The sequence below is a fragment of the Budorcas taxicolor genome, chromosome 2 (genome assembly GCF_023091745.1).
Source record: "Budorcas taxicolor isolate Tak-1 chromosome 2, Takin1.1, whole genome shotgun sequence".
NCBI classification, from domain to species: Eukaryota; Metazoa; Chordata; class Mammalia; order Artiodactyla; family Bovidae; genus Budorcas; species Budorcas taxicolor.
Window position 1 is genome coordinate 176,362,499 of NC_068911.1, and position 13,961 is coordinate 176,376,459.

A 13,961-nucleotide genomic window follows, 5' to 3' on the forward strand; every position below is an offset into this window, starting at 1 on the left:
GCCGCAGAGCTGTCTCTCTAGGATTGAGCCTTTTCCTCTCGTGGCGGGGCGGGACCGCGCGCCGCTTTCACCAATAGTGTGCCGAGAACCCGCCTCCCATAGGGACACTTCCGGCCGGGTTCCTCGCGCTTCGCCGTCCAAGCAGCGGCTCCGGATGCGCGGCTCCGGCGATCCCGAATCACTTCCGGGCCATACTCCAAGACAACGAGCCTTGATTGGGCGACCGCGGAAAGGGCACTTCCGGTGCCCAGGCGCCTGGTTTCTTTGGAGCAGGAAGATGGCGCCCCGCGCGGCCCGTGTGTGGTCCGGTTGGTGGCTGCTGCTGCTGACTTTGCTTGGCCTGGCCGGCGCCAGCGGTCCCCGCACCTTGGTACTGCTTGACAACCTCAACCTCCGGGAGACGCATTCGCTTTTCTTCCGGAGCCTGAAGGGTGAGACTGGGGCCCGATGCGGTGGAAAGGTCCCTGAGCCCCGAGACACCGACCCCTCTCCCTCCCACCCGAGCTCGCCTTCAAGGTCCGACCTGCCGCCAGGGGGCTGGTTGGGGGACGGGGGCAGGACGGTCATGGTCTCTGCAGTGGTGGTTTCTCTTTGCCTCCTATCTGCCTCAGCTCCCTCGTTCTCTTTTTCCAGATCGCGGCTTTGTACTCACATTCAAGACCGCAGATGACCCCAGCCTGTCTCTCATTAAGTACGGGGAGTTTCTCTATGACAATCTCATCATCTTCTCTCCTTCGGTAGAAGGTAAGGACTGCGGGTCGCCCCAGAACTCTGACTTAGCAGCTTTCTTCAGAATCTTGGGTATGTCCTGGGATGGAATGGGTCGCCAGCCCTGGGCGCTGCTGCTCCCGGAGAAGAGGAAAATGCTAATGCTCAGTTGGTAAAGAATCTGCTTGAAATGCAGAAGACCCCGGTTCGATTCCTCGGTCAGGAAGATCTGTTGGAGAAGGGATAGGCTACCCACTACGGTATTCTTGGGCTTCCCTTGTGGCTGAGCTGGTAAAGAATCCACCTGCAATGCGGGAGACCTGGGTTGGGAAGATCCCCTGGAGAAGGGAAAGTCTACCCACTCCAGTATTCTGGCCTGGAGAATTCCACGGACTCCATAGTCCATAGAGTCGCAGAGTTGGACACGATTGAGTGACTTTCACTTCACTTCACTTCACTTCACTCTGGGCTTAGGAGAGGATATGTCCTTACCAGAAGACACAGCTGAGGACTGCGGTCAAGTGTTGTTGCAGACCTTAGAACTCTTGGCTCTGCTACTCTGAGAAGTGGGTGTTCTCCGTTAATGTTCCTTCACCAGCACCCCACCCCCGCTCCCCTTAGGTTTGCCTGTGTGGAAAGAGAAAATGGCTGTACCATAAGTATGATTTTCTGTAAAGGGGCATTGGTGGTAGTTGATCCTGAGAATTCAGATGGAGTCATAGTTAGGCTGAGAATAACCTTTAGTGATTACCTAGTCCAAACCCCTATTTGAGGCTGGGTGGATATATCCAGGGCTTAGCAGAAGACTAGTTGTTGAACCAAATGAACATCTTCACCAGATTTTCCAGTTGACATTCCTGTGACAGCTTACTGTTTTAGGAGGCAACTCAGTCTACCACTGTACAACTCTGTTAAGAAGATCATGTATTAAACTGAAAGTTGTCTCCCACTTCGTGCTTTGTTTATTTGGGGCAAGGAGGAAAAGGCTTTCTGATACTCCCCAGGGCCTAAGAGAATAGGTCTAATGCTTATTTTGCTTAGAGGTGTAGCCTTTGCATAATCAGCTCTTGAGTTGGAGTTATTCAGTTGTTTCTTCTCCAGACTAAATATCCCCAGTTCCTTTGGCTGTTTCCCTTTTTGTTGTGCTTTTTCAGTGAGCATCCTAGTCATTCTCTTCTTTAGTGGCTTCAGTTTATCTTTTTCTCAGAGGACACAATTTGTCCCTGTTCGGGGGAAGTCAGGACCGCCATCTCTCTGTTCAGCTCATGAAGCTTAGAAAGGCTGTCACTTCACTGGCATCGACTTTCTTTGTGGTTCATGTGAGATTGGGATCTGCCAAACCCCTGATGTATTTTTTTCCCCTAAGTTCCCATTACTTGGCGAGGTGCTCCCAACTCCCCTGTAACAAGTGCCTTTGGAATTGGCTTTTCGGAGGCAAGTTCAGTTGTGCATTAAAATCTTCAAGTTGGCTAGGCAGGCAACTGATGCCTTTAGCAGGTTAAGTGGATTGCTGCCATGTTGGAACTCTGAAAGCAGTACCGAATAGTGACAGAGCCTGCCCTTGAGGAGTCTTTCAACCTGTCTGTGAGGAAATATAAATAAGGACTGGAAATGAGTTACCAAACCACGTGTCAGAATGCCCAAGATGGAGTGGGGGGACTGTCTGAGTGTGCCTGGAAGGGTCACTGAGAGGGAGGGAGGTGGCAGAGGTGGGCTGAGGAGGCTGGGGTAGGCTGCTGTTAGCGGGAGGAATGGCAGAGCCTAACATACTGCTTCAGAAACCGGAGTCATTTCCGTGCCCACTTCCATGATCTTTACCACTTTCCATATTTGTGATAGTAATGTTTTTCTTCAAATTGACCTGCTTTTAAAAAAAAAAAAAAATGGCAAGCCCAGTTTGAAAGAAAACTAGTAATGAACCCGTTGTCACCACTGAGAATGGAAAGCCAGTACGGCACCACTGTTTGCTTTTGGTGGAGGAAAGTATAAACAGGATGAATGCAGTGCCGTCACGTTCTGGCTGGTTCTTGACCTGCTGCAGGCTTTGGACCTGAGGTGTCCTCTTAAAAGAGGAGATGAGCTGGTTGAGAGAAGTGTTAAGGCCAGCATTGAACTGTGACCATTCTCGATGGAGAAAGCAGGGAAAAGAAATGGAATAATGTCTCTGAGATTCAGTGTTATTTGAAGCCCTGCCCGGCATCTCTGTGGTCAACTTTTCTGTCTCTTGCAGGGTGGGGACCGATCTTGAGGGAAACCGTCTCAGACACCCCTAGGGAGAAGGCTAGCGTGTTCTGGAGGTCGGGGGTGTTCAGGATAAGTCGTGTCCAGGGTAAGGGCTCTGAGTGCCCTTCTGTGGTACTGTGACCACTAGGCCCTCTTAGGTGTGAGGACCCCGGCCTGGCTGCCTCCTCCACGTGTCAGTGGGTTCCTTGCTCTTCTGGGATCTGGAAGCTCTGAAGGCACGTGCAGTAGTGGCTACAGGAGAAGGATGCTCAGCGTGTCCTCTGTACCCGGGAAACACTGGGTCCTTGTTTTAAAGATGGGGAAACGGGCTCAGAAAGGTGAAGGGTTTGCCTGGATTTGTTGTTGTTCAGTCGCTCAGTCGTGTCTGACTCTCTGCGACCCCATGGACTGCAGCACGCCAGGCCTCCCTGTCCATCCCCAACTCCCAGAATTCACTCAAACTCAAGTCCATCGAGTCAGTGATGCCATCTAACCATCATCCTCTGTTGTCCCCTTCTCCTCTGCCTTCAGTCTTTCCCAGCATCAGGGCCTTTTCCAGTGAATTGGCACTTCACATCAGGTGACCAAAGTATTGGAGCTTCAGCTTCAGCATCAGTCCTTCCAATGAATATTCAAGACTGACTTAAGATCAACTGGTTTGATCTCCTTGCAGTCCAAGGGACTCTGAAGAGTTTTCTCCAACATCACAGTTCAAAAGCATCAAATCTTCAGCGCCCAGCCTTCTTTATGGTCCAACTCTCACATCTGTACATGACTAATAGAAAAACCATAGCCTTGACTAGATGGACCTTTGTTGACGAAGTGATGTCTCTACTTTTTAACATGCTGTCTAGGTTTGTCATACTTTTTCTTCTAAGGAGAAAGCATCTTTTAATTGCAGGGCTGCAGTCAACATCTGCAGTGATTTTGGAGCCTAAAAAAATAAAGTCTGTCACTGTTTCCATTGTTTCCCCATCTATTTGCCATGAAGTGATGGGACCAGATGCCATGATTAGGAGTTTTGTGAATGTTGAGTTTTAAGCCAACTTTTTCACTCTCCTCTTTCACTTTCATCAAGAGGCTCTTTAGTTCTTCTTCACTTTCTGCCAAAAGGGTGGTGTCATCTGCATATCTGAGGTTATTGATATTTCTCCCAGCAGTCTTGATCCCAGCTTGTGCTTCATCCAGCCTGACATTTCTCATGATGTACTCTGCACAGAAGTTAAATAAGCAGGGTGACAGTATACAGCCTTGACGTGGTCCTTTCCTGATTTGGAACCAGGCTGATGTTCCATGTCCGGATCTCACTTTTGCTTCTTGACTTGCATACAGATTTCTCAGGAGGCAGGTAAGGTGGTCTGGTATTCCCATCTCTTTAAGAATTTTCCACAGTTTGTGGTGATCCACACAGTCTTAGGCTTTAGTGTAGTCAATGAAACAGAGGTAGATGTTTTTCTGGAATGTGCTTTTTCTGTTATCCAGCAGATGTTGGCCATTTGATCTCTGGTTTGTCTGCCTTTCCTAAAACCAGCTTGAACATACTTGGAAGGTCTCAGTTCACGTATTGTTGAAGGCTGGCTTGGAGAATTTTGAGCATTACTTTGCTAGTGTGTGAAATGAGTGCAATTGTGCAGTAGTTTGAGCATTCTTTGGCATTGCCTTTCTTTGAGATTGGAATGAAAACTGAGCTTCTCCAGTCCTGTGGCCACTGCTGAGTTTTCCAAATTTGCTGGCATATTGAGTGCAGCACTTTCACAGCATCATCTTTTAAGATTTGAAAGAGCTCAACTGGAATTCCATCACCTCCACTAGCTTTGTTGGTAGTGATGCTTTTTAAGACCCACTTGACTTTGGACTCCAGGATGTCTGGCTCTAGGTGAGTGATCACACCATCGTGGTTATCTGAGTCATGAAGATCTCTTTTGTACAATTTTTCTGTGTATTTTTGCGACCTCTTTTTAATATCTTCTGCTTCTGTTAGGTCCATACCATTTCTGTTCTTTATTGTGCCCATCTTTACATGAAATGTTCTCTTGGTGTCTCTTAATTTTCTTGAAGAGATCTCTCTCTCCATTCTGTTGTTTCCTCACTTAAGGCTTTCTTATCTCTCCTTGCTATTCTTTGGAACTCTGCATTCAGATGGGTGTATCTTTCCTTTTCTCCTTGGACTTTTACTTCTCTTCTTTCACAGCCATTTGTAAGGCCTCCTCAGACAACCATTTTGCCCTTTTGCATTTCTTTTTCTTGGGGATGGTTTTGATCACCACCTCCTGTGCAGTGTTACGAGCCTCCATCTGTAGTTCTTCAGGCACTCTGTCTATTATATCTCATCCCTTGAATCTATTTGTCACTTCCACTGTATAAGTGTAAGGGATTTGATTTAGGTCATATCTGAATGGTGTAGTGATTTTCTCTCCTTTCTTCAATTTAGGTCTGAATTTTGCAATAAGTAGTTCATGATCTCAGCTCCCGGTCTCATTTTTGCTCACCGTGTAGAGCTTCTCCAACTTTGGCTGCAAAACATATAAATTAGTCTCATTTCAGTATTGACCATCTGGTGATGTCCATGTGTAGAGTTGTCTCTTATGTTGTTGGAAGAGGGTATTTGCCATGACTACTGTGTTCTTTTGGGGAAACTCTGTTAGCCTTTGCCCTGCTTCATTTTGTACTCCAAGACCAAACTTGCCTGTCACTCCAAGTATCTCTTGACTTCCTACCTTTGCATTTCAGTCCCCTATGATGAAAAGGATATCATTTTTTGGTTTTAGTTTTAGAAGGTCTTGTAGGTCTTCATAGAACTGTTCAGCTTCTTTGACATTAGTGGTTGGGGTATAGACTCGAATTACCATGATACTGAATGGTTTGCCTTGGAAACAGAGATCATTCTGTCATTTTTGAGTTTGCACCCTAGTACTGCATTTCAGACTCTTGTTGACTATGATGGCTACTCCACTTCTTCTAAGGGATTCTTGCCCAAAGTAGTAGATATAATGGTCCTTTTTGCCTTTTCATACTGTTCACTGGGTTTTCAAGGCATGATGCCTGGAGTTAAGCCCAGGTATCTCAGTGTCATTCATATGGAAGTGAGAGTTGGACTATAAAGAAAGTTGAGTGCTGAAGAATTGATGCTTTTGAACTGTTGTGTTGGAGAAGACTCTTGAGAGTCCCTTGGACTGCAAGGAGATCCAACCAGCCCATCCTAAAGGAGATCAGTCCTGAATATTCATTGGAAGGACTGACGTTGAAGCTGAAACTCCAATACTTTGGCTACTTGATGTGAAGAGCTGATTCGTTGGAAAGACCCTGATGCTGGGAAATATTGAAGAAGGGGACGACAGAGGATGAGATGGTTAGACAGCATCACTAGCTCAAGGGACGTGGATTTGAGCAAGCTCCGGGAGATAGTGGAGGACAGAGGAGCCTGGTGTGCTGCAGTCCATGGGGTTGCAGAGAGTTGGACACAACTTAGTGACTAAACTTCCCTGGTGGCTCAGAGGTTAAAGTGTCTGCCTGCAATGCGGGAGACATGGGTTTGATCCCTGGGTCGGGAAGATCCCCTGGAGAAGGAAATGGCAACCCACTCCAGTATTCTTGCCTGGAGAATCCCATGGACGAAGGAGCCTGGCTGAATTTTCTATCCATCGCTAGTGGCTCAGACGTAAAGTGTCTGCCTACAATGCGGGAGACCCAGGTTCGATCCCTGGGTCAGGAAGTTCCCCTGGAGAAGGAAATGGCAACCCACTCTAGTATTTCTTGCCTGGAGAATCCCATGGATGGAGGAGCCCAGTAGGCTACAGTCCATGGAGTCGTAAAGAGTCGGACATGACTGAGCAACTTCACTCGCTCACTTCACTAGTGACTAAACAACAATAAATCATCAGTTTCCTAGTCTGTCACTGTGCTGGAGTTTCAGCAGCAAGCTTCCTGACACTTTGGGCTGGATGATTTTGTGTTATGGGCACCGTCTTGGTCCGTGCAGCGTCCTGAGCCCCTACCCACCAGGTACCAGCAGCCTGCTTCCCCTGGTGACGAGAAACGTCTGCGGGTATTGCCTTGAGTGGCAGAATCGCCTTGCTGGGAAGCCCTGTGCTGGACCAAGCAGCTGTTTACGTTGCCTAAGGATTTGCCTGGCCTCTTTGGAGGCGGCTGGATGGGTGGCTCGGTGTGGGGTAAGGGCTTGAGTGCCCCCCACCCCTGACTAAGCTGTTCCGTCGACCGGTAAAGTCCTGTGCTTTCCTTTCTCCTGAAAGTCACCGCTCAGAAAGGAGGGCCATCCTCATGTTCACGTTGTTACAGACTTAACTTTGTGAGCTCACTTCTAACTGCCCAGTGGATGTAGTGGACAGACTTGTGTGTCCAGTCGGGGTGAACAGCACCTCCAGCCTTCCCGTTGCTCGGGCAGAGATCGTGGCGCCATCCTTTGTGCCTCCCTCCCTCATCAGGCTTGGCCCTTGGTGTGGGGGCACAGGGCTGCCCTGCTTCCTCCCCCTCCTTCCTGCCTCCTGCCAACCACCCCCTCCACTGCTGGGGTACAGACGCCACTCTTCACTGCCTGGGTGACTGCAGTGGTCCCCTGTCACTGTGTCCATCCTCACCCCTGCTCCTGATTCCCCTCAAGGGAGAGGAATTCTCCCCACAAGGAGATTATCTTGGTCTCCTGCTTAAAGGCCTTGGTGGCTCCCCCGTGGCCACTGGCACAGAGCCCACAGAAGCGGCAGTGCCCGGCTTCCTCCGCCGCGCCTCGCCCCCTTTGCCACACTAGGCTGCTCCCTGGTGACGAGTCGCCTGCCTCAGGGGCGTTGCACCTGCCGTTCTCAGTGCCCGGGTGCCCGTGCCCCCAGATGCCTTGCTCTCACACACACGTCCCCGGCGTCTCCCTGGCCAGCATACATGTACGCCAGCCCCTTGTCCTGCCTTTTCTTCCCAGCACACAGGAAGCAATTCTCATGTAATGAAAAGGTGAGTCACTGAGCACTCTAGCCACTGCTTCGTGCTGAACATCAGGGGCTTCCCTGGAGGTTTAGATGGTAAAGAATCCGCCTGCAATGCGGGAGACCTGGGTTCCGTCCCTGGGTGGGGAACATCCCCTGGAGGAGGGCCTGGCAGCCCACTCCAGTATCCTTGCCTGGAGAATCCCCAGGACAGAGGAGCCTAGCGGGCTGCAGACCATGGGGCACAGAGCGCCTGACACGACTTAAGCGACTCAGCACCTGAGCCTGCTGCAGCCCCCCTCAGTGCCAGTTCTGGGTGCTTATGGCCGTCCCCTGACCCTCTGACCAGAAAAGGGTGTGGTCTTACAGTTACAGGTGCTGAAAGTTCATGTGCCTTTTTGGTGCTCACTTTAAAACAGTGTATGAAGTGGTCCTGCTGTGACTGTGCTGGACCTAAACCTGTAGGGTTAGCAGGGGGAAACTTCTCGTGTCGGGCAGAGGATACCCGGGTCACGTGACAGCAGCATCCTGAGGTTCAGGGGTGCCTCTTCTCAGGCGGGCTCACTGAGGTGAGCTGGATGGGCTCTGGAGAACGGCCAGGGGCCCCAGGAGCGGCTCAAGGGAAGACAGAGGTGCGGATGGAAAGGTGCAGGTGATCCGCTGCAACTTGTTTCATGGAATGGGAGTGAAAAACCGTGGCATTTCTAGATGAATAGTGCGTGTGCGACTTGAAATGTGTATGACTGACTTGACAGCTGTGATTGGTAGGTGTTTGATTGTGTCATTTGTACTTCCAAAGGTTTACGAATTTGAGCCATTATTCTTGAATCTTCACACTGAGGAACTGGGAACATTGCCCTGTCGGGACATGTATGGGAGAGGTCCCTCTTGCTTTGGGCGCCCAGAGGGTGCTGTTCTGTAATTGGTTGTGCCTGGTCTCTGGTGGGACTCAGCTGCTTAAGAACCCACGTGCCAGTGCACAATCCCTGGGTCGGGAAGATCCCCTGGAGGAGGGCACGGCAACCCATTCCAGTATTCTTGCCTGGAGAATCCCATGGACAGGGGAGCCTGGCGGGCTACAGTCCATGGGGTCACAAAGAGTCGGACACGACTGAAGCGACTTAGCACGGTCTGTGGGTCACCCTCCCCGCCCAGATGGCAGAGGAGCAGTGAGAGGAACCCTCTGGGTCCTGAGTCTGGCACTTCTTTCAGATTTTGGAGGAAACATCAATGTGGAGACCATCAGTGCCTTTATCGACGGTGGAGGCAGTGTCTTGGTGGCTGCCAGCTCAGACATCGGTGAGTCTGGCCCGGGAGCTTGTGGCGTCTCCCACCGTTTCTCCAGGGAGCTGGGAGCTTTACACCTGGAAACTGCCAAGTGGGCATTCGCGGCAGGGAGGTGGGGGAGCCCCACCAGGGTGGGCAGGCACTGCAGCATCCTCAGTCCCTCCTGTGCTTTCTGTGACCAGAGCCGGGGAGGTGAGGAGCAGGTCCTGTCTAAGAGCTGGGAACCCTGTGTTTCTTTTCCTTCGTTTTGCTTTTTCCTTTTGTTTCTTTTGCTTTTTTTGGCGGCTCTCACAAAAAGAAGGCAAGAGGGAAGATTAACAGATTTTTGTTTCCTATTTTGGACATTTTCAAAGATACTTAGAAGCAGGGAGAGAGGAGTAGGATCCCGAACCCCATGTAGTTAACCACCAGCTGCACCAGTGAGCACCCCCTGGCTACTCTTGTTTCCTTTTCTCCAGGGTGGGTAGGTTTTTAAAACCATGTTGGGTGGGGTCTTTGTTGGGTGTTGATGAAGATCAGAGAAACTTTGTAAGTCCAGACTCATCCAGATGAAGTTTGCCCGAGGTAATTACTTTGCTTCAAAGCAAGTTTTTGTGCAGAACCAAGCTTGCTGTGTACTTGCGGAGAGAGGGGGTCAGGTGGTGGTGGTTTTAAGTTTAGATCCTGACTCCCGCAGGCAGAACACCATGCTGTTGCCCAGGGGTCGTGGGGGCTGCGCCCGGCTTGGTAGGGCCGCAGGGCCCAGGGGTGACTGGTAGAGTGAGTCGTGGGGATGCTGGCAGCAGGGACACTGCTCGGCCCAGGGCCCCGGCTTCTGGGCTCAGTCAGGAGTCTCTCCGGTCTGTGCAGGCGACCCTCTCCGAGAGCTGGGCAGTGAGTGTGGGATTGAGTTCGACGAGGAGAAAACAGCTGTCATCGACCATCACAACTACGACGTCTCAGACCTTGGCCAGGTAACCAGCTCAGCCTCGAAACCAGGAGAGGCTTGGGAGGGGCCCCCCGGCTGGGGAACCTTCTCCTGATCCGATGTCCCTCTGCTCGGGTAGCACACGCTCATCGTGGCTGACACAGAGAACCTGCTGAAGGCCCCCACCATCGTTGGGAAATCATCTCTGAATCCCATCCTCTTTCGGGGTGTGGGGTAAGTGAGCAGGAAAGGCCGGCAGAAGCCTGGGGGAAGAAAGGGTCACTTTTGTCGGGAGGCTTTCTTTCCCCCGGAGCACGTGGGTGAGATTAAATGTCACACTGAGTCAGATTGCCATCATCACAGCAAGACGAGGGCTCAGGGTTTGGCTTTTAGGAAGTGTGAATTCCTGTAAAGAAGTGACTCCTGGAGGACCCCCGTCCTTTGGGCTCAGTTCTTGGGGGTCAGAATTGGGCGATTCTCCTTTCCTCCTCCAGGATGGTGGCTGACCCTGACAATCCTTTGGTGCTGGACATCCTGACAGGCTCTTCCACCTCCTACTCCTTCTTCCCAGATAAACCCATCACCCAGGTGAGGGCCTTTGCAGCCTCGAGGCCTCCAGCTCCTGGGCCTGGGCAGCGCTTTTTATCCGAAAGTGTGCAGCAAGCGGGAGAGCCTCTTGGCGGAGGCAGTGGGATGAGGAATGGGTGGGCGGGGGCGAGGGTGGCAGGGGTGTCTCAGCCCTCCTGGCTGATGCCACGTGTTGCCACCAGTACCCACATGCCGTGGGGAAGAACACTCTTCTCGTCGCGGGACTGCAGGCCCGGAACAACGCCCGGGTCATCTTCAGCGGCTCCCTTGACTTCTTCAGCGACGCCTTCTTCAACTCGGCGGTGCAGAAGGCCGCACCCGGCTCCCAGAGGTAGATGCGGGGGCCAGGGGGCGCCGAGGGGTGGGTCTGTGCGGACAGGGAGGAGGGAGCCTTTTAGCTGAAAGTGTTGGAGGCTGAGTATCTTCAGGTGCTTTTTGGAAGACTTTGTCACTTTATTGCTGCTGTTAGCAATCTAGACTTTTCATGGTAGTAATGACTTATCTGGAGAGGTTTTGGTGGTGGTGGTGGTGTATTCACTAAGTCGTGTCTGACTGCAACTCTGTGGACTGCAGCACACCAGGCTTCCCTGTCCTTCACTATCTCCAGGAGTTTGTTCAAACTCCTGTCACTGATGTTTTGGCAGTTGTGCACTTACCGTGTAGCTGACACCCAGAGCAGCGTGTCACGCCTGTCATCCTTTCCTGTGTTCCCCTCAAGCAGGATCCCAGATGTGTGTGGCCTTCAGGCAGGGCCTGGCTGGGTGTGGTCTGTCTGGTGCCTGGTGACTGGTTTACCAGGCACCGCTGGAAGCGAGTCGGTCCCCGGCTGCAGCCTCTCCGTTTCTCCTTCTGCAGGTATTCCCAGACTGGCAACTACGAGCTGGCTGTGGCCCTTTCCCGCTGGGTGTTCAAGGAGGAGGGGGTCCTCCGGGTGGGGCCCGTGTCCCATCATCGGGTGGGTGAGACAGCGCCACCCAACGCCTACACCGTCACTGACCTAGTGGTAAGAGCCTGGCGCTGGAGGGGCCCTGGGTTTGGGCCAAGTTGATTCTGCTCAAAAGCACTTAATACTTCCGTGCTGGGTCTGAAGTGCCTAAAGGAGGCTGAATAAGTTCATCTGCACCCTAAGAAGTCAGCTCAGGTGCAGAGAGCCTGGCATATAAACTCACCCTAACAGGCGGCCTTCTGTGGAGGAGGTGTGCTTTTGCTGTGGGAATGCAGAGCGGGGCATGGGGTTTGCTGGCTTACTCCGGTGGGAGTAGAATTCACGTTGAGTGGGGTCTGGAGAATCAGTCAGGAGAGGCTCACGCGGTGACTGTGGAAGCAGGGCCGCTCAGGCGCGCCAGTGCGCTCAGGGAGGGCACTGTTCGGTGCAGGCTCCCGCGGGCAGGTCAGAGGGCCGGGCCACTGGGGTGCGTCTCCACTGTGGGGGCGGGGGGGCCTGCCCGAGTCATGGGAGGATTCAGTGCAGCTGAAGGCGAGGCTGTCCTGCCGGTCACTGGCCACCGGGCTTACCCCAGCTGCTTGTCTCAGGAGTACAGCATCGTCATTGAACAGCTCTCAGATGGCAAGTGGGTCCCCTTTGATGGTGATGACATTCAGCTAGAGTTTGTCCGCATCGATCCTTTTGTGAGGACCTTCTTGAAGAGGAAAGGTAAGCGCAGCTCTTGCGAGAGACAGCTCTGGAAGCCCATCCCTGCCTCGGTCTGGTGCTCGGGCAGCTCACCGATGGCCCGGGAAGCCCCTCCTGGCTGTATGTCTTGGCTCTTCCCCAGGTGGCAAATACAGCGTCCAGTTCAAGTTGCCTGACGTGTACGGTGTGTTCCAGTTCAAAGTGGATTACAACCGGCTAGGCTACACGCACCTGTACTCCTCCACTCAGGTGAGCCCCCTTCCCTGCCTGCCCCTCTCGCCCTGCGCCCCGCCCCCCGCGCGGCCAGGGCCCGGCACTGCTGCCGTTCGTTGGCAGGTGTCGGTGCGGCCGCTGCAGCACACGCAGTACGAGCGCTTCATCCCCTCGGCCTACCCCTACTACGCCAGCGCCTTCTCCATGATGCTCGGGCTCTTCATCTTCAGCGTCGTCTTCCTGCACATGAAGGAGAAGGAGAAGTCCGACTGAGGGGCTGGCGCCCTGCACTCCTGGGAAGAGGCGGAGGGTTTTCATAGAATTGGTTTTCTTCCGCCTTTCTGGTGTTTTTTTTTTTTTTTTAAGCCACGGACAATGGCACAGCTTTACCTCAGTGGGAGATGGAACATTGAGTACCAAGGGGTGGAGGGTTAGGGCATAATTTGTTTTTCCACCTTGAACGCTAAGTGTATTTTTTCATATGTGACGTCGACTCTCATTTCTAAAATAAAGAGAAACATGGCCCTCACATTTCATCTGACCCCTCTTGTACTTTGCTGATGGGGTTTGCTGTTGAGAAATGAAGAGGTATAAAGTAGTAAGTGGCCCTTTTCAGTTTTGCTAAAGTCTGGAAATGACACAGCTGCTGAATGTCAAGGGGAGTAAAGTCGGGTTAATAAAGGCCAGTGGGGACATCACAGAGATGGGAAAGCTAGGGTAACAGCACTTGACGTTAATAGAATTATAGAACTGCTTGGTTGAAAAGAACCCTGCAGCATAGTCACCTTGCTTTAGGCCCTGGTTGTGTTCGTAAAAGCACACGTAAAGTTGTATGATCCCGTCTCAACTATCATTGTCTTTACAGTGTGAGGATTACTCTTAAAAGCCAAGTCTTCAGTTTGAGGCACTTACATATTTTGCAGTTGTCAATATGCATTTAATTCATCACAATTCCTGTAAGAAATGCTAGTCAGAAGGGACAATCAGCAAGTTCAGAACACTGCCCTGCTAATCTCCATTTCATTAGTCACCGGCGCTCTGCTGGACTCAGATCAGCGGCTGCACGAGCTCTGCGGCGATGCTTGTCCTCAGCACCCAGGGCTGCTCTGGGACAGATGACTGACTGCAGCGGCTCCCGTCTCGGGCCTCACTCACGTGCTGTTCACTCTGACACCTGACCTGCGTGAACTCTGGCCACAGCACAGGTCTGACCTTCCTCAGCTCAGCCTCACCTAACAGAGCCGCTCGGCCACTGACTTTTTCAGAGGTCGAGGAGGACAGGACTCTGGTCAGTGGTTTATGCCTGAGCAGCCTCTCGCCTGGAGAGGACAGAGGTCATCCTTTGCATCTGTGTGCCCAGGGCATCACGTGGGCAGCGCTGATGCACAAAGGAGCCTGGTGACTGGCTAGCATTTCTCTTGAGGGTTAGGCCCTTTGCGGTCAGTTAGACGGGGGGTTGGCAAACTTGGTC

General features: G+C 52.1%; 1 protein-coding gene across 1 annotated transcript; it reads left to right on the forward strand.

The window, feature by feature from the left end:
• The first annotated feature begins 154 nt into the window (after positions 1-154).
• DDOST (dolichyl-diphosphooligosaccharide--protein glycosyltransferase non-catalytic subunit) lies at positions 155-13,019 on the forward strand. Its single transcript, XM_052635526.1, has 11 exons — positions 155-431; positions 634-744; positions 9,075-9,161; positions 9,999-10,102; positions 10,196-10,290; positions 10,551-10,644; positions 10,827-10,975; positions 11,500-11,647; positions 12,178-12,298; positions 12,420-12,526; positions 12,614-13,019. The coding sequence occupies exons 1-11, from the start codon at positions 155-157 to the stop codon at positions 12,761-12,763; spliced, it is 1,443 nt and encodes a 480-aa protein (XP_052491486.1). The 3' UTR covers positions 12,764-13,019.
• Positions 13,020-13,961: the final 942 nt, after the last annotated feature.

What these genes read in the sequence shown, in the direction of transcription:
- DDOST (XM_052635526.1), top strand. Translation starts at nt 155, where the DNA reads ATGCGCGGCTCCGGCGATCCCGAATCACTTCCGGGCCATACTCCAAGA. An exon ending in CTTCTCTCCTTCGGTAGAAG is followed by an intron (nt 745 to 9,074) that starts GTAAGGACTGCG and finishes CACTTCTTTCAG; the next exon opens with ATTTTGGAGGAAACATCAAT. An exon ending in GGCTGCCAGCTCAGACATCG is followed by an intron (nt 9,162 to 9,998) that starts GTGAGTCTGGCC and finishes CGGTCTGTGCAG; the next exon opens with GCGACCCTCTCCGAGAGCTG.